The sequence below is a fragment of the Cupressus sempervirens genome, chromosome 11 (assembly GCF_028749045.1).
Source record: "Cupressus sempervirens isolate cs-2001-9-10 chromosome 11, ASM2874904v1, whole genome shotgun sequence".
Lineage (NCBI taxonomy): Eukaryota > Viridiplantae > Streptophyta > Pinopsida > Cupressales > Cupressaceae > Cupressus > Cupressus sempervirens.
The window spans coordinates 647182726-647204152 of NC_143128.1; the positions used below are offsets into that span (position 1 = coordinate 647182726).

General features: G+C 36.2%; 1 protein-coding gene across 1 annotated transcript in view; it reads right to left on the minus strand.

The window, feature by feature from the left end:
* LOC149531430 (IAA-amino acid hydrolase ILR1-like 5) overlaps positions 1-21132 on the minus strand; it is a 38874-nt gene extending 17742 nt beyond the window's left edge. Inside the window, exons 1-3 of the mRNA XM_089809093.1 lie at positions 20061-21132; positions 19807-19932; positions 13538-13852 (exon numbers count right to left, since the gene is read on the minus strand). Coding sequence (XP_089665219.1) covers positions 13538-13852; positions 19807-19932; positions 20061-20423 — 804 coding nt within the window. The 5' untranslated portion in view covers positions 20424-21132. The remainder of the gene's footprint in view (positions 1-13537; positions 13853-19806; positions 19933-20060) is intronic.
* Between the last annotated feature and the right edge of the window lie 295 nt (positions 21133-21427).

Here is a 21427-nt window from a genome sequence, read left to right on the forward strand (position 1 = left end):
AACATCTTATCTCTCTTAGTCTTTCTACAAACTCCTCTCCCTACTTTATCATGAGCGCAAGTTCATACTCTCGCTAAAGTAGGGGCTAAATGTTGTGTCATAAATTGCAAAACTTTACAAATGGAGCCCTTTTTTGGCCCTTTCTTTAGTGTTCTCTTATAGCTCTTTTAAAACCTATGTTTGGCAGTATCACATCCAACCTGTCACTATATGCTCATGAGGTGACTAGATCTTATGTCCTAGGACCTACTCTGCAACCATACTTCTCTACTCCTTTTCTTGGAGAATAAAGCATCAACCATCATAGTCCTAGTGGACTTGGGTGCCTAGAAATTGTTGTTTGGTATGCTAGTTTAACCATGGGCAATGATACAGATCATTGTTGCCCTCCCAACCATAGATGATATACAACTATTGTCTCCCCTGAGCACTTCTCTTCTAAATTTGATCTTTTGTAGGATTGAGTGTGATGCCAAGAGAGGAAGATTCAATTTTCCTTTAAACTATTGGTAGTACCCCTTCACCACTCTTCCAAGTTGGCTCCATTAATTTACTGATTGATCATAATTAACAAATTGGCTCATATAAATGTCTAAGGCCGATAGGCCAATTGGACGTTTATGTTATCCACGTCAGCCTAAAGGAGTCCAGTTATAGCTACCATAGTTGGCACATTCGCAGAGTAATCAGCGAGTAGTAGGAAATCGCCGAGTTTTCTCAGCCGGCGAGTAAATGGCAAAAAAACTCGCCATTTTTAGAACTCGGCTCCACCAAAAAACTCATCAATTAATTGCTGAAAAATCGATTAGTTTTTACCAAAAACTCGGCTGCGAATTTGGAAAAGTGCTATAGGGCAAAAAATCTTTTTTTTTTCAACATCAATTTGTATTGTGCGATCAGAGGCTTGAGGAGGGGAGAGAAGAAGGGTTTCAACGTATTTTTAATTAAATTTCAGCGATTTTTTAGGTTCCTGAGTTTTCCTGAGTTTTTTTTTTTAAATCGCAAAGTTTTTCCCTATTAAACTTTTGGGGGGCTTGGTGAGTTTTTGGCTTTGGCGAGTTTTCCAACTATGGTAGCTACAACAACATTAATACTCCCTCTTAGCAAATAAGGAATCCTTCTCAATATTTGAGTTATATGGTGATATCCACCATAGCTACTCCTAGAGGGTGGGTTCATTATGGATACTCCAATGAATTGAAATGCAAATGAACATGTGTCCATCACGGAATCACTCAACATGATGCCATCATCTCATCATGACGTTCACTGTGGCTACTCCTAATGGGTGAATAAACACAAGTGCTAAGTCATGGAGTCTCACATGACATTTACCATGGTTACTCCTAGAGGGTGGATTCATCATGGCTACTCCCGTGAATGAAAATGCAAGAGCACGAGTGCCCATCACGAAGTCACTCAATGTGATGTTCTCATTTCATCATGACACTCACCATGGCTACTCCAAGAGGGTAAAAAAATAAAAGTGGTAAGTCATGGAGTCTCTCAACATGACATCCATCGTGGCTACTCCCAAAGGGTGAATCCATTATGGCTACTCCTAAATGGTGTAACAAGGGCTTTCAACTCAGGCTTCTGTCTTTTAGAGAAGAATAAATTAACAAGGGCTTGTATCTCAAACTTCTCTCTCACAAAGAAGAATGCATTAACAAGGGCTTGCACCTCAAACATCTCTCTCAAAAAGAAGAATACATCAACAAGGGCTTGCACCTCAAGCTTCTCTCTCAAAAAAGAATGCACTATAGTACATATCTAGAAATCGTTGATGTTGAGACTCTCTCTCAACAAGGGCCTCATTCCCCACATTTCAAGATTGTCTCGAAAATGCACAAACTTTAATTTGACAAGGGGCTTGGTGAGAACATTGACCATTTGATCATAAGTGCTAATGTACCTCAACTGAATAGCATTCCTTTGCACCATATCTCTAATATAGCTATATTTCATCTCCACATACTTTGACTTGTCATGAAATACAAGGTTGGCATCTACATAACTCTTGATGAATCCCAAGCTCATTAAGTATCCAGCTATCCAAGAATATCACAACCTAAGTGTCAACATAAAGGCCTTCTAGCCTACATACATGGGGCTCTATCCCATGAATCATAGTCCTCTGACTACTTCAGTTTCCCAAAGAGGTAATCAATCATCATATCGCATTAATGCAACTTCCATCTCATGACAGAACTAGAGAATTCATGGTCCAAATGGAAGTATAATTGATTACTTGACAAATTGTCTTGACATGTCCCGCTCCCTTTGAACCAATATGACCAAGATCCTCGGATATCAGCTGAAGAAAATCCTCTAGTTGCTCCCTCTCACAAAAGCATATCATGCTCACATGGTCCTAATCATGGAAGATATCTTGCTCCAAGAGATTCTCATCATTTGGCATGATCCACTTAACTAAAAGTGCTAGATCTAAGACCACCTTGGAGCTACTATCATAAGATAAAGTCTTAGATTAGATGGGATTAAGACCATCTTGAGGTTAGAACAAAATCCCCTTTTGCAGTCCATTCCATCTCACTGGGAGAACCCTATTGTCTCAACTTTGCTTTGTAATCCTAGATGCTACCATCACTTGCACAAATGGCTCAAAGCACTCCTAATGCATCGTTCTGCTTTTCCTCACACTGGTACTCTATTCTACTAACAAATGTTTGAGTAACAATGATGGAATAATAAGGCATTCCTATCACTTTTTATGATTGTCGCTTCTAACTTATCAAGCCCTCTGAATTCAAGTGCAATTTCAATAGTCTAGGGAAACTTGTATTCCAAAGTGCATTTGTCTAGCATCCTATATACAATCCACTCTAGTCTAGAGTCCATCTATGTCGCCTCCTCATTTGATTTTGCTACCTTGGCACATAGAGTTGCATACTCATCAAAAAATTTAGCAAGCAAAGTATGCACATAAACTAAATCTTCTACTACATTAAAAATGCCTCCAGCACCCAAAGCGTAGGACAAAGAATCATTAAGCTCGCCAAGGTAATAAAGAGAAAAAAAAAGCTCATCAACATCCTTCCTGATGCAATCTACTTCTTTCTTCCTTTTGAGTATTAGGCCTCTTCAAAGCTCCAGTTTGGTCCTTTCATCCAATGAAGGTTCTTTCCTTGATTTGTACTCCTTTATTGTAGTCATGCTTACAACTCTTTAGCATTCGATCCATTATTATATCTCAACAGTAGTGACCTTCAAGTGCATGACGTCTAGGGTAATCAGATGTTTACAATGGTGTTGTGATAATGGATGAATGCCCAAGTCAATATGAAATTAACGACATGCACACACGCCAAAGTATTTAGATATGAAACACTAGAGTACTAAACTTGATGCTTGTTCCTGTTCATACTAACATGTGCTCATTATTTACTAGTAACTATGGTTTAAAGTCTCACGACATAACCAAATTGTCACCCAATTTGTTTGAATGACTCTTTAGCAAAAGTCATAAGTTGTTCCTACCAATATTCTTTCTATGCCAAGTATCAAAAAGCATAGCAGACAAGATGATATTCATGTCTCCACTACAAATAGTGATTTCCTTTTTCCAAATGGTAGGTATAGTTAATTGAAATGAATGATCAGCATCTACTCCTATGGTCAACTCCTCAATGATTGCCAACACATTGAATTGTTGCTAGAGTATAGAGCAACGATATATATCACCAAACAATTACTTTGTTCTGTCCACCAATTCATTGGAATCACACACTTCAGAGATATAATGGTATTGATATTGTGGCTCACAATTTGAGCCACAATCCAACAATGGGTCGTTGGCATTGGAAATAGATGTCGTCAATGACAACATTTGACATATCAAGACTCTCCAATGATAATTATCAGCAATGAGCAGCTCAGACACTTGGTCCCTCTGTTAATGATATGTGAGCTCTCAAAGTTGTCTAAACTGCAAATTGTCAGCTTCAATAATATATTTCACAGTAATGGATGATGTTCACAGGTGAACGTAAGGAACTAAGCTGATGTAAGGAACCAAATAGCACTATTATTTCTTAGATGCCACTAGTTTGGAGCCGACACCAAGTCCTCAAAATGTATTCTCCGTATATCGCACAAGTCATCCAAATCAACAAGACACTAGATTATCTTATGCAAGAAGGGTGATATTCGATATAGAAGTCTTCCGCTAAAACTTTGAACTTAATAATCTATAGATCAACAGTGGAAGTTAACCTTGAATATTGGTAATGCAAAGGATTGTAGTGTCTCCAAATGATTTCAAAAGTTGGAATGACATTGCCAATGTTTGTATCTTTTTGTTAGATGGTCTTCTCATTCTTAGTTTTGATTCACTTTTTATCCTTGTAAATCTCCTAATTGAAGATGTTGGTTCCTAATGGTTTTACAGTTCACTACGTATCCCTCATCTTGTTGTTTTTAGCAAACTGCCTTAGAACATAGGAGCCACTCAGCACCAAAAAAATCCCTAAGACCAAGCTTCTCTAATACCATATTGGTTGGTGTGCTCGTTTAACCATGGGCAATGACACACATGGGCGTTGCCCTCCCAACCATAGACGATATACGACTATTGTCTCCCTCAAGCTCTTCTCTTCTAAATTTGGTATGGTGTAGGATTGAGTGTATGTTAATGCCAAGAGTGGAAGATTCAATCTTCCTTTATGCCTACCAATAGTGCCCCTTCACCAAGAGTTACCACTCTTCCAATTCGGCCCCATTAATTTAGTGATTGTTAATTATCAACAAAGTGACTCATATAAATGTCTAAGACCGATAGGCCAACTAGACATTTATGTTATCTATGTCAGCCTGAAAGAATCCAACCACAGCTACAAAAATATTAACAATACCAAAGCCCCTTCAAAAAGCGCCCAAAGTCAAATGTGTGTGAGTGTTAGTTCCCACCAACTGTGATCCGATCCCAATATTTTGATATGACTATCACACATAGGCTTAAATTGGGAAATATCTTGTATATAAAGGCATCATCTCTAATTCATTTTCATCCTAAGCATAGATGGACTACTTGTAGGATTTTTGACGAGTTACAAATACTTAGCGAGTGCTTTGGCGTATAGAGTTTTTATGATTTTTACTTGCATCAATAACTCCTCAATTTTTTCCCAAAAAAGGCCATAATTTTAAAACAATGCTTGAAGGCCAAAAAATGGCCCAAATGAATTTCATTTCTCATCTCTTCACTTGGATTTTGCCGAGAGACGGGAAAAACTCTTCCAAGCGCTTGCAAAGTGATTTCCATTGATTTGAGGTGGTTTTTGAAGAAAAATCAGATTCCCAGGTAGATTTTCCGATTGCTAGTACCAAGAGAAGCTAGAGGCAAAGCTACATCTAGGATGGAGGTTGAGCCATAGACTAAGTTAGACATTATGAGTGAGGAGGCATAGTCATGCCCAAAGCAAACTTCTAAGGAATGAACCCTGAGTTCTACCTCTCCCTTAGTTTTTATTAAAGTTGAGAAGAGAGATGTAATTGCAATGATATATTTACTTCTAATTTTACAAAAATTATTTACTATTTTGCTTCCAACCATCAGCATTGCTCATGAGAATGAGATTTTGTACCCAAATTGTGTTTAAATATATCTAGACTTAGCTTATTCCTTTTGTGTTCTCATTTATCTGTTCTCATTTATCAACACATTGGATGCATCTTCTCATTGAATTTTGCACAAATGCATTTCTAATTAAATTTAAGCAATTTTTCAAGTTCCCGAGTTTTCTACCAAGAACTAGCCAAGTTTTTCCCCTTTTTTTTCTAGGCCTTGGCAAGTTTTTTGTTTTGGCAAATTTCCTATCTATGATCCTAATCATCCTAAGAAATTCGCAAGTTACATCATCGGGTAAACATTATTGAGCATCTTCAGACTTTGAGCATTACGGAGCAGCAAGCTACACTAACCAGCACGCAAGTGTATTTTCATGATTGATCTTGTTATGTCTTGTCATGTCATGTTATTGCATCAACCCTTGAAGGACTTGTCTAAAGATCATTACATCACTATTATCAAGCCTAAGGTAATATCAATTCAATCCTGATTTAGCGTTTCCCTTACCAGGGGTGAACTCATTTTTTCAACATCATAGTTGTAGTGGAAGTGGAAATAGAAACATGGGGTTGGATTTAGGCAAGCCCTTACATAGCACAATATTTTCCCCTCTTCATGTTTGCAAGTTGCAGATCTGATGGTCAAATGTTGCAGAATTGCACAAAGAAGACTAAGACACAATTTCATACTTTGAACAAACAAAAACCCTAAGTCTATATGATTTGCACACTTTAGTGACACTTCTTGGCTGAATTTTAAAGAATGATTTGTAGAGCATCCCGATCTGGAATCCAAAGTTTCAGTTTATGAAAGCACCCCCAGATCTAGGGTACTTAGCACATTTCACATACACTTTGAGCTTCAGCTTTTAATAATAGGTTCTTCTTTGCATCCCATTCCCGAATATGAACTTGTATTAACTTTCTATAATGTATCCATCAGGTAATGATGAATCTAATCAATTTTGCATTGTTTCACCTAGTTTTTGCATCTTCATATCAGGTCATACCAAACCAAATCAAACACAAAAAGAGAAAATAATCATACACAACATCCAGCTCTAATTTGGGATTGAAGTTGAAACTCATTGAATATTCCTCCAATGAAAAGTGGAAATAGTGACTACATAAACTCTTCGTTTGCATTTCTAAACTAAATCTCACATTACTATAATTTCAAGAATCTTTTGGCAAACCTCTTTCGAGCCATTCTATGAGATTATCTTGAATGTCTATAACACAGAAACACTTTGAAAATTATGATTGTTTATTAAGCTTTGGAAGAAGAATCTTGGAAGTACACCTCTTTTATCCATTTTGTGACGTCAACACATTTCTAGAAATAGGGAAATGAATGAGCCAGGCATGTTACATGATGAATATTGAAATACAGTTTCTTAGACTCAGGAACATTCGAACAGAATTCAAATGGTCATATTTGTGCGCAACTAGCCAACCAAATGACATACAATAACACAATAGAGAAACATGAAACAATAGATTCCTATTCAAAGACTTAGCATATTTTCAAAATTTGCAGGATATGGTTATAACTTTTATAGATGGTTATGAATTTGACTAGCTGCACTACTATAAAACACATTATGAAGCTATGAAATCTTGGGATGCAAAAAGCTCTAGTTTGCTAAGGTAGGTTAACAACCTTAATCTACAACCGGAATATTCCTGTAACAAGAAACTTTGAACCTTGCCTCACAAGATATATTGAAGAATAAAAATAGTAAATGAAAAGATAGAGACCTTTATTTGTATCACGCCCCGACTCACCTTTATAAATATAAGAAACTAGTAGCTAACCAAGAACTTCTAAAAGGGAAAAGGGCGAATTGAACATACACTTTCCTATGACCTGAGGTTTATTTTCTCTACTAATTAGAAGGGAGGGAACCCTATGGATCCCCCAAATAGGGTTAATAGTTAATACACATGAAGCTACTAAACATGGAACAACGAAAAAGGATACACCTTAAACCACTAAAATGGTTATATTGCAATAAATTTAATACCTACAAGTAAATTAAACTCCTCGAAGCAATTCCTACAACGAGAAACCCTTACAATCTTACAAGAAAAAAAGAAAAATCAAGTCACAAAAGGGAATGTTTTGCATCTTTTAATTTTGATAAATCAGCTTCAAATTTTGGCTTCCCATAATAATGGAAGCAAAATTAGTAGAGCATTGAGCATCGAGCTAGGTAGAGCAACAAACTTTTTTTTATCTTTCTTCATCATTTGGGGCTTTACATCTATAAGTATTTACTGATTCAAATTTTTGAGATGGCTAAGGAAACACATATAGATTTGTTAGTTATTGCTTCTGGATTAGATAGTGTTGGAATTTTTACCATCAACGTTTCGAATCACACTACGTGATTCATCATCAGGATGAGAGAGCAAGAACTGCAAAAAAGTAGTGTGATTCGAAATGTTGATGGTAAAAATTCCAACACAATCTAATCCAGAAGCAATAACTAACAAATCTAATGGATTGTGGAAATCTGATCTCTCTAAACACATTTAGAGTTATTGTTCATTGTTTTTATAATGTGTTTAACACATAATAACGAGAATCGCCATAAAATCATGTTAAGATTCTAACCTATATAATCCTACAGGTATGACAGTACAGACCGTACCTCTCTTAGTGTTGATATATCTTAAGATTGGCATCTAATATTTATACTTGCTTATCCTATAGGTGCCAACGACTTTCTAGGGATGTCTTTGTTTGTGTTTGACTAAACTAATTTTTAGTTAGTTAAATCCTAAACTAAGTCTCCTGAAATTGCTGACTTAGGAAGAGGTATTATTAAATGTCAAGTGAAGGGTTATGTCCCTTAAGGAACACACCCTCTAGCAAGGTATATATTCGGTTGTGGATGCAGATTAGAGGACACACAATTCACAACAGTCTGCTCCTATAAGCATCTCACTTCCAGCAATCAATAAGTCTGCAATATTATATATTATCAGTTTGGAAACAGAACATTGAATCTACATTCAAGATAAACCTTCAACAACATACTTAATATTGATAATATTAAGAAGATCATTCTCAGCCAATCTCAGAACTGAATTATAAGTCTGATTCAAGACTCAGAATTTGCAGAACATTACAAATCACCTGAATCGTCGGTTTGGCGATTCGATTCATGTTTCCTGATTTTTTTTAAACCGGTGAACCAGATCAGCAATTTCATCACATGAATTGCCAAGTCATGAAAAAAATCGCTAAAATCACCTTTGTGAATCACAAAGAATCGGTCGCACGAGTAGGCAAAAAGTCAAGTCAAATTTTAATAAAAACACATCTTTTTTTAATGTTTTTTTTGCCTTTCCTCTTTGTTTTAACCCTAAGGGCCTTTTAATTGTTTAACAAGAGTAGAAGAGAGGAAAAGTGAGAGAGAAGAAGAGAAAAGAAAAACCACAGGTTTACAACCAGCAAGAAGGAAGAGCACCAAAGAGAGGAAAAATTCATTTATCATTTATCTGTTCTCATTTATCAACACATTGGATGCATCTTCTCATTGAATTTTGCACAAATGCATTTCTAATTAAATTTAAGCAATTTTTCAAGTTCCCGAGTTTTCTACCAAGAACTAGCCAAGTTTTTCCCCTTTTTTTTCTAGGCCTTGGCAAGTTTTTTGTTTTGGCAAATTTCCTATCTATGATCCTAATCATCCTAAGAAATTCGCAAGTTACATCATCGGGTAAACATTATTGAGCATCTTCAGACTTTGAGCATTACGGAGCAGCAAGCTACACTAACCAGCACGCAAGTGTATTTTCATGATTGATCTTGTTATGTCTTGTCATGTCATGTTATTGCATCAACCCTTGAAGGACTTGTCTAAAGATCATTACATCACTATTATCAAGCCTAAGGTAATATCAATTCAATCCTGATTTAGCGTTTCCCTTACCAGGGGTGAACTCATTTTTTCAACATCATAGTTGTAGTGGAAGTGGAAATAGAAACATGGGGTTGGATTTAGGCAAGCCCTTACATAGCACAATATTTTCCCCTCTTCATGTTTGCAAGTTGCAGATCTGATGGTCAAATGTTGCAGAATTGCACAAAGAAGACTAAGACACAATTTCATACTTTGAACAAACAAAAACCCTAAGTCTATATGATTTGCACACTTTAGTGACACTTCTTGGCTGAATTTTAAAGAATGATTTGTAGAGCATCCCGATCTGGAATCCAAAGTTTCAGTTTATGAAAGCACCCCCAGATCTAGGGTACTTAGCACATTTCACATACACTTTGAGCTTCAGCTTTTAATAATAGGTTCTTCTTTGCATCCCATTCCCGAATATGAACTTGTATTAACTTTCTATAATGTATCCATCAGGTAATGATGAATCTAATCAATTTTGCATTGTTTCACCTAGTTTTTGCATCTTCATATCAGGTCATACCAAACCAAATCAAACACAAAAAGAGAAAATAATCATACACAACATCCAGCTCTAATTTGGGATTGAAGTTGAAACTCATTGAATATTCCTCCAATGAAAAGTGGAAATAGTGACTACATAAACTCTTCGTTTGCATTTCTAAACTAAATCTCACATTACTATAATTTCAAGAATCTTTTGGCAAACCTCTTTCGAGCCATTCTATGAGATTATCTTGAATGTCTATAACACAGAAACACTTTGAAAATTATGATTGTTTATTAAGCTTTGGAAGAAGAATCTTGGAAGTACACCTCTTTTATCCATCTTGTGACGTCAACACATTTCTAGAAATAGGGAAATGAATGAGCCAGGCATGTTACATGATGAATATTGAAATACAGTTTCTTAGACTCAGGAACATTCGAACAGAATTCAAATGGTCATATTTGTGCGCAACTAGCCAACCAAATGACATACAATAACACAATAGAGAAACATGAAACAATAGATTCCTATTCAAAGACTTAGCATATTTTCAAAATTTGCAGGATATGGTTATAACTTTTATAGATGGTTATGAATTTGACTAGCTGCACTACTATAAAACACATTATGAAGCTATGAAATCTTGGGATGCAAAAAGCTCTAGTTTGCTAAGGTAGGTTAACAACCTTAATCTACAACCGGAATATTCCTGTAACAAGAAACTTTGAACCTTGCCTCACAAGATATATTGAAGAATAAAAATAGTAAATGAAAAGATAGAGACCTTTATTTGTATCACGCCCCGACTCACCTTTATAAATATAAGAAACTAGTAGCTAACCAAGAACTTCTAAAAGGGAAAAGGGCGAATTGAACATACACTTTCCTATGACCTGAGGTTTATTTTCTCTACTAATTAGAAGGGAGGGAACCCTATGGATCCCCCAAATAGGGTTAATAGTTAATACACATGAAGCTACTAAACATGGAACAACGAAAAAGGATACACCTTAAACCACTAAAATGGTTATATTGCAATAAATTTAATACCTACAAGTAAATTAAACTCCTCGAAGCAATTCCTACAACGAGAAACCCTTACAATCTTACAAGAAAAAAAGAAAAATCAAGTCACAAAAGGGAATGTTTTGCATCTTTTAATTTTGATAAATCAGCTTCAAATTTTGGCTTCCCATAATAATGGAAGCAAAATTAGTAGAGCATTGAGCATCGAGCTAGGTAGAGCAACAAACTTTTTTTTATCTTTCTTCATCATTTGGGGCTTTACATCTATAAGTATTTACTGATTCAAATTTTTGAGATGGCTAAGGAAACACATATAGATTTGTTAGTTATTGCTTCTGGATTAGATAGTGTTGGAATTTTTACCATCAACGTTTCGAATCACACTACGTGATTCATCATCAGGATGAGAGAGCAAGAACTGCAAAAAAGTAGTGTGATTCGAAATGTTGATGGTAAAAATTCCAACACAATCTAATCCAGAAGCAATAACTAACAAATCTAATGGATTGTGGAAATCTGATCTCTCTAAACACATTTAGAGTTATTGTTCATTGTTTTTATAATGTGTTTAACACATAATAACGAGAATCGCCATAAAATCATGTTAAGATTCTAACCTATATAATCCTACAGGTATGACAGTACAGACCGTACCTCTCTTAGTGTTGATATATCTTAAGATTGGCATCTAATATTTATACTTGCTTATCCTATAGGTGCCAACGACTTTCTAGGGATGTCTTTGTTTGTGTTTGACTAAACTAATTTTTAGTTAGTTAAATCCTAAACTAAGTCTCCTGAAATTGCTGACTTAGGAAGAGGTATTATTAAATGTCAAGTGAAGGGTTATGTCCCTTAAGGAACACACCCTCTAGCAAGGTATATATTCGGTTGTGGATGCAGATTAGAGGACACACAATTCACAACAGTCTGCTCCTATAAGCATCTCACTTCCAGCAATCAATAAGTCTGCAATATTATATATTATCAGTTTGGAAACAGAACATTGAATCTACATTCAAGATAAACCTTCAACAACATACTTAATATTGATAATATTAAGAAGATCATTCTCAGCCAATCTCAGAACTGAATTATAAGTCTGATTCAAGACTCAGAATTTGCAGAACATTACAAATCACCTGAATCGTCGGTTTGGCGATTCGATTCATGTTTCCTGATTTTTTTTAAACCGGTGAACCAGATCAGCAATTTCATCACATGAATTGCCAAGTCATGAAAAAAATCGCTAAAATCACCTTTGTGAATCACAAAGAATCGGTCGCACGAGTAGGCAAAAAGTCAAGTCAAATTTTAATAAAAACACATCTTTTTTTAATGTTTTTTTTGCCTTTCCTCTTTGTTTTAACCCTAAGGGCCTTTTAATTGTTTAACAAGAGTAGAAGAGAGGAAAAGTGAGAGAGAAGAAGAGAAAAGAAAAACCACAGGTTTACAACCAGCAAGAAGGAAGAGCACCAAAGAGAGGAAAAATTCATTTATCATTTATGTTCCATCTTTATGTATGTTAGCTTCTATTTGATGATGTTATAGTGTTTTAAGTTATATTCAATAAAGGGTGCATGTAATAAGTTTTAAACTGTTAAAATCTCTAAATTTCAAGGGTTTTTTAAATTTGCCAATTCGTGGTCGATTTGATTCCGATTCATGGCTGATTCACAATTCGATTCAGCCTTGCCGATTCTGATTCTCGTTACTTTGGTTTAACATGACTATTGAGCATTTAAAAATAAAACTACCAATTCTTTAAGTGTCTAGATTGTAGGATCCATTTATGTAAAAATGGAGAAAGATAATTTCTTGGTTGCAAGTACAATCACCAAATATGAATACTTGAAAGTTGCATACTGGGTACAGCAATTTGAAGAATACGATGGGGAAGGAAACTGTTTTTCTAATTGAGATAATTTTATTCCAGGGAGGAAAGACTTATGCTCAAACCGTTTTGAAGATTAAAATCTGGTCAGTGAAATTCAAAGACAGGCTGCCAGCAAGACTAAAATCTGAAGAATGAATTTCAGTAAGAAGGCCCTAACAACAGCTAATATGTGCCAATGATAAAGCATTGTGACTATTAACAGATCAGAACTACCGCACTCAAAAAAAATAGCTTTTCATTAATCCTAAATTTGTGATCCTTTGATAGTTTCCTCATAAATTGTAAATTTGCATACCACACTTCAGAGAATGTATACACCTTTTCAAACACCAGAAAGAATGAACAGGTTTTCGTAGGAAAGGCTTCGATGAATACAAGGTAAAGTAAGAGATTACAAGTGACATGTGGATGTAGAATTTAAAAGTATGCTTACATGACACAAATACACTACTTACAAATTACAAATAGACTGGATGACAAAATCTTCTTAGAGGTACTCCAATATGATAAAGACTACAGAAAACTTGAAATGTAAGTAGCACACATATTCTTCATCAAATGTTAATGAACATTATCAGTTCTATTAGGTATTTGCAAGAGTATACAGCATACCTGGCTCTGGAGAGGATCTGTTTCTCTAGAAATGATCTCCTGCAGGCTCAAAATTATAAATGATGTAGCAACAACAGGGTCTACATTCATGTGTGGAAATGCTGCATGCCCACCTTTGCCATCTATAGTTGCTTCAAACATAGTTGCAGCAGCACATAGAGACCCTGGTCTTGAGGAGATGGTTCCAGTTAGCAAGGTCTGATCGATATGCATTGCAAAAATTGCCTCAGCACCTCCAAGTGCACCTTCATTGGTCATAAGATCTGCACCTCCTCCCCCTTCTTCTGCAGGTTGGAATATGAGTCTCACAGTACCCTTAAATATCAGACAACGACCATGATTAGCTTTCACAGCAACTAATAGCTGATTGGTGTAAGAACACTGGCTGATCATAGCCCTCAAATTAATGGACATTTGTACACCATAATTAGCAAAAGTATACCCTATGGTTGACTGTGGATGCAAATTTTTTAATAACAATTCATTTCTATTGACTTAAGTTAGCAGCAAAAACTGATAATCAGGTTGATGCATTAGAAAATCAAAAAGTTACCAAACTTTTCTTCAGATCCTCTGTATTATTGAGAATATGTGCACGAAGATACATGATGCTCCAATACAATCTCCTAATGCTATTACAGTTCAACTAACAAACAAGTATGAGATATTATTTATGCCTAGTATTGGATGCTTCACACACCCAATGTAACATGATAAGTTGGGGACAGACACAAGAATATAGATTATAAATTATCCCAACCATCATTAAAGCCCTATTTTGCTGAGTATAATTATTTCTGTTAAGAAGAATTAATGCTATACTGTGCCCTATGTTTCATCAGTGGAAGTGAAACATAACTGATATACAACTCTGAAGCAAAGACAAGCGATATAAGTGTGAGCTAAATAACATAAGTTTTGTTAAAGCATGCTGTAACCTGGTGCACTTGCATCTCTGTAGCTTAAGTCAAAGGTACTTCACTTTTTAAAAAGTAGAAATGATTTATCGATTCCTTTGTGAAATCACCATGCATCTATCATGATTTAATTTATCAAACAAGACAGAGATATTAGACCAAGAAATTAATGTGTTTTCATGCTTAATTAAAGATGGTGACAGCAATGCATGTAAAGAGAAATAGATTAGAAGCTCAATTACTCGCGGATGTCATTCCAAACTTTAACCCCTTCAACCTGTCACCATACATTTGCAAAGAGGTCTGCGGCAGACTTACCTTCCCTGAATATATTAATAGCTCTAAACCCTTCAAATTTCATGATGATTAGTTTGATTTCATCAATGATGTCTTTATAGGACCAGTGAGTGATAGCTTTAAAATTCATGATATCTATTATGTTTTTAGAGTTCCTTCTATCATAATTCTGATGAAGCCAAACTGGGTGGCCAAGTTTATCCCTTTTAGACTTGCTGATGTCAGTTTGACATCCCAAGTTCTCCAAAAAGCTCCAATAAGCTAACCTTTGTTGTCCTTTATGAGAGCTCCCTCTCGCCTTCCCTATGTTACCCTTTGCAGACCCATCAGAGTTGAATTTGTACCAACCATGATCAGCAGGGAAGTCTGATGGTATATTGTTTCTTGAGATAATAATCCTATAATTTTTGGAGATTGCCTTTGAGTTTTGCTTTTCAGATCTGGTATTTCCCCCAAGGACTTGGACATGTAGATTATTTTGGAGACTTGTCATGTTATTTGCAGCGTCTTTAACTTGAAATGGGCTTAAGCAATAGATGTTGTGTGAATATAATAAGAAACTTTGTTTGTAAATTTATACCTGTTTAGCGAGCATTTCTTTGTTTGTACATACCACATATATACCAGTTATTGCTTTCACTCGTTTCCAATCTAATCTTGACATCAATAACAAATATGGCAACATGAACACACTCTCAAAAGAAATCATGAAGGCTTCTGACACGAGCACATCTACCTCCAAGAATCAAACTCTTCCTAGGGTATCCACCAATAGTCTTCCTCCTCGTTCGTACTTTTTTTGATTCTCCTGTATTCTGATTCCCCCATGGGATATGTATCATTTCCTTATCATAGGTATTGTTCCATTTGATGTTAGATATATTCTGTGCATTCCGAGTTAAGTTCCACATCAATGGAGATTTCTCACTCCATATATATAATTTTTTATTGTCTCTATCATCTAAGATATCATATCAGAAATTATTTTAAGGTCTGGTTGCTGATGAATAATCCTTCTTTAAGTTCCTTTCCATTTGCAGCCTGGTGGTCTGATACCATGTTAAGGTATTAAAGATTGTTTTCTGCGAATGGAGTAGCATTGCCATTTTTATTATTGTATTCCAAATGCAGATTTGAAGACTTATAAATATGAGAGGAGAAGACATGTCTCTATGGTTAATCATCATTAGATAATAATAATATATTAACAATGATTATTAACAATGATATACATATATATATATATATAAGAGTAATTGTCTAAATGATGATTTGCCATCAACAATGTATCTCATGATCGAATCAATCTGACTGAAGCTACAAACTTAACATACAAAGATTGGTAAAAGCTCTCTATGGCCTCATACAGGCACCCCGTGCATGGTACATTAGGATTGATAAGTATTTGATTGATCAGGGGTTCAGCGCGATCCTTCAAATTCTAATCTATATGTCAAGCAGATTCGAATTTGTATGTCAAGCATGCTAGTGGTGAGATTCTTGTTCTTCTCATGTATGTTGATGATTTGATCATTACTGATAGCGTAGCACATTTGGTTCAGTAGGCCAAACAGAATTTGTGCCAGACATTTGACATGACAGATTTGGGACTTCTCCATTATTGTTTTTGTGTAGAAGTTTGGCAAACAAACACTTCCATTTTTATATCTCAGTCAAAGTATGCCAAAAGTTTGTTGGGTAACTTTTGGATGTAGGATTGCAATCCCATTTCTACACCTATGGAGAAAGGGCTGATACTTTCAGCTAAATCAGATTCACCAGTGGAGAACGAGTCAGCCTTTTGGCAACTAAAGGGCAGCCTTATCTATCTTTACTGCCACTAGACCTGACACCAGCTGTGTTGTTAGTTACATTTCTCTCTTCACGACAGCCCCAAAGGCTAACACTGGGTTGCCGAGAAGCGTGTGCTGCAATATTTGAAGGGTACTCCTGATTTTGGCATTCTGTATGGTAGCAGTCAGACCCTCAGCTCATTGGCTATACAGACTCGTATTGGTATTAGAATGTTTTAATATTTTAAGTCTCTTGCTATGTTTAGCTAGTTCTAGTTAATGGTCATTGAGACTTCATTTTTAGTTTAATCATTCAGTTCTATTATTAGACGTTGTCTTAATTAAGACAACTTTTCTTTTTTGTTTATGCTATTATTAGCATTTGTAAACTCTACTTAAGAGTTCATCGATGATACAATTATGATCCAGCTTTTAATTATTTCAACGTATGGACCCTACAAACAACATCAGAATATAACACTTGTACCAAGTTATCAATAACATCAGAGGCAGAAAAGAGCTTATTAGTGATATTTATTATTAATTGACATTCATTACTGTGATGTCATCACTAACCAACTTTCTCTCTGACCATCCAAAACAAGAACTCAAGCACTACGAAATTATTTTACAGCACGGATCCACCATAGAGCTTGGACTTATAAAGGTTTATGCTGCTGGAATCAAGTATTGCCTTGAGATAGATGAAGAGTGAAGACTCTATCATGTAACAATACTCTAAAGTCCTGACACGTGAACAAAGCCCTGAGAAATAGGTCATTGGAATAATACCCTGAGAAGTTTGAGGAAATTTCTATATCAATGGTTCAGTAAATTCATAAACACCACCATATCAATGTTTAAGGGACTCACAATTTTCATAAGGTTTCAGAACTGTATAATGAGTTTTGGGAACCAAGAAGCTATGGACCTAGAACTGGGGACAACGGTCAGAGCACAAATCTAATGTGTTATATATTCACAAACTATATATATACATTCATTTACACACACATATACATACACACATGCATATGTTTTTTGATAACCCAGAGGTATAGGTAACCCAGTGACACAATCCTTGGCCTATTAGTCCCATTTACATGAATGCCAAGGTGAACCACTAATCCCTTAAGTCCATATGACTCACCCTCTCCCCCTGCACCATGAGTAAAGCAGGCTCAAACCTGTGATTTAATTGCCAGCATTGCAACAACATAGCATTGAGGCTAAAGCCTAGGGGTCGTGCATATAAATTTTTAATATAATTAACATATATAATTTAATAGCACTAATTAATATTTGATGTACAAAGCAAGGTGTCAGTGACGTACAAAATAACTCAAATAAGCAAATATTTTATTACCAACTTCCTGAAGTTAGACAAGAGAATGTGTGTCCAAATCAATAAAACACATCTGCTTTAATAGGGTATTTTTCCTTCAATATAGTGTCATGCCCTCTTTCTTGCAAGGTAAACCATTTGTACATTCCATCATGTTGTCTGTTTGTTCAATGCTTTCACAGAAATTGAAACTGTTATCATGACATAGAAACTCTTTATTCAGCATGTGACGCCCTTGTGTCCCCAGCACAGTCGAGGAATACCCAAGCATTCCCTGGCCATCAGGGTTCCATGCAACATCCCCTGCCAGTGGGATGCCCTTGGGAGGGCATTCCCTGCAAGCAGCAGCAGGGGACTGGCAGGGGACACTTCATCCTTGTCCCCATTCTCAAGCTTCTACCCACCTCAACAACAGCCCAGCTACACCATATCAATGCAGTGGGGGAGCTGAGATCTCCAATGTTTCAAGGACTTTGCTAATTGATCAAAGGGCCTTAAGGACATCACTAAATATGGATCTAACACCTAATTACAAAGCCAGCTATACAAGTGCTCCAATGAATTCATAAAATATTATTTATTGGAATGATTCAATAACTAGTCAGACCAATGCCTGATCAATTCACAAAATCAGGTCGAGCCTCCTCAAATTGGATTTACACAAGATTCTTTGAGACTCGTTCCTAACTGTTTCAAAATATTATTATGATATTAGAGAAAAATTTGTTAGGTGTAAACATGCACAATGCAGTAAAATAAAATGTTTGACAATTCAAGTTTCCATCCAGGTTAACAGCACAATAAACTATGTAGATCAGTGCGAAACTACTCCAAAACTAGTGTGGACCAAAAACTTTTAAGCCGCAATTCCTGGAAACTACGATAAATCCCACATGTAACATTCTCAAATAAATCAGTCAGATTGGCGGATCAAGCAGACAAAATATGATCCAAATGAAGACACAGAAGTCACTGGTCCAATATTATGTCAGGGCATTCTGTCAAAGTTTCTAAGATTCTAATACAGTACAATTCGTTAAGTAATATTCCATGGATCAGCTACAATTTGAACGTGGGACCTTGTATTAGCAAGCTGGGATGGTCTTCCAATGAGCTACCGACCACTTTACTACTGATGTCCGGTTCATAGTCTTCCTGTTAACCCTCAACCAAGACATGTCTGTTTGGTACTTGTAAGCTGCTCGTCGATTTAATTTTCCAGGAACCAATTAGAGTCAAACGTAGGACCTCCCATTAAGATGCTAGGGTGCTCTACTGTTAAGCCACAAGCCCTTTTGTGATTTGGAGTGTGGTTTGTTTGCTTCCAACATTTAAGAGGTTTCTATACACGACAGCCGGTAGATCAAATATGATAGCATTTAATGTTGGTTCTTTGGAGGTTTGTGCGTCGTAATTAAGTAAGCATTATCGGGAAATTAAAGTTTTTGTATTGACATGTCCAAATTCACTAAATCGGCATATGCACCTAAGAAGGCAGCGTTCTTGAAGTTGTACAGAGACACCTCGTTTTAATAAGCTTTGTATCAGCTTAATAGCTTAAAAAAGAAAAGAAAAATCGCCAAAAACACAGAATTAGCAGTACTAATATTAATTCACACACGCTGCCGAAAAAGCCTATGTCTTTTTCCTTGTGGATGTGAAATCTACAATTCTTTAAGAAAGTAAAACACAACAGAAGCAGGGGCATAAATCAGACTATTCCAAGCAAGGCTTATTATACTAGTCAAGAGATGGTTTTAGATGTAGATACGTTCACAACTCAGGCACCAAAGCCAGAGTGTACCTGGCCTACTTCTCACACTTGTCATAGGCATTTCTACCCATCTAAAACAATTCTTACTCTCATAAGTATTCTAGGTTACCAAACACTTATCTACAAAAACAAATTAAACTAACCTTGAGCTTATCCCTCCTTTGGTGGAGCAGTTTGGCAGCCCCAAGAAGCATAGTGACATGTGCATCATGCCCACATGCATGCATTCTTCCAGCAATTTTGCTCTTGTGCTCCCACTCCACTTGTTCCTGTGTATACATAACAGAGTCCCGCACAACCATTATAAATAAGCGAAATAACTAATATCTTACAAAATTATCACGATTGCCATTGTTTTTAAGACACGCAAGCCAAGGGTCCGTATGTATGTGTATACTTGTATAGGCAAAGCATCCATGTCAGCCCTGAGAGCAACAACAGGAGGCAACCCAGAACCAATCTGAGCCACCAAACCAGTCTTTGCGTATGGCCACTCATATGATACCCCAATTCTATCCAGTTCACTTCTGATAAGGGAACTTGTGTTATATTCCTCAAACATGAGTTCTGGGTACTCATGAATTCTTCTCCTAACAGACTTTAACCATTGAATATCACTCTTGGCGGCATCCATGAGCTCCCTGCCATAAACTTCCATGGATGTGGAAATGTCATCTTGCACGCCAAATGCAAAGCTCACCAGTAAAAAACCAGAAACTATGATTCCAGTGACCGTTGAGAGAGCCGAAGTGGTATTCATGTTAGATATCTAGTCTTCTTCAAAATGGAGTGAGAACAATTGGTTATATCTTTGATCACTGTGGCCGGGGTAGTTATGGGGCTTGTATCTCATGAACAAAACGTGTGTTGTTTTAAATTGTGTACCAAGGTAATAAATGCTTTGCAGTTTCATATATACAGGTCAAAATCAACTCCTCCGTTTTGTCTCTCTTAGCATTCATGGTATTCCCCCCGAAATTTCATAAATTCAGTTTGTGGGGATAGGCTACTTTCGCTTTTAGGACAATATGAATATGGGCGAGAGCATCAGTAATAATCTGTGAAATTGACCTACATCTCTGCTTAGGTAGGCCATACCACATTAATATGTTTCCCAGGGAGAAGAAGCCAAAAGTGGGGGTCTAAATGTTAAGTACGTCAAATAAGTTTGAAAAATAAAACCATTCCCTGTGAAGTGTGAAGTGGGGACCTCCTGATGTATGGGTGCTCATCCTCTCTTCTCCTCCTGGTTTGACTCACATTCCATACAGAAAAAGCTGAAGTCCAGAAATAGCCATTGGCTATGACAAAGGTGAAGGCTAAACTGCTGACCTAAACAGCCTGGAACGAATCTACAACATTCCTTTTTATGCAAAACACCCTAGCATAATCCAAGGAGGTATGAGGCAACCTCTACCAAAAACATAGCAAATATTCTACTATGGGCCTCTCCAGGAAAACCCCACCCTCACAAGATTTAGTTTAATTAAATAATAATTCTAGTAGTAGCAAATTAAGCAGGGTTAATTTTGGAGAAGAGTAATTTAGTTAGTGTTGTGCTTCGAGTTAAGAGTTGTATTTGGAAGTTATAGTTAATAGTGAGATTGGTAATTTTTTGAGAAGGTTGTAAACTTCACTTTGTGATCATTAGGTAGATATAACGAGTATTGTGATCTATTCATTCTCATGAAAGATAGGGGAAGAGCATGGATACTCCCACACATTACGTTAGTGCATATGTAGAACCTAAACTATATGTTAAAT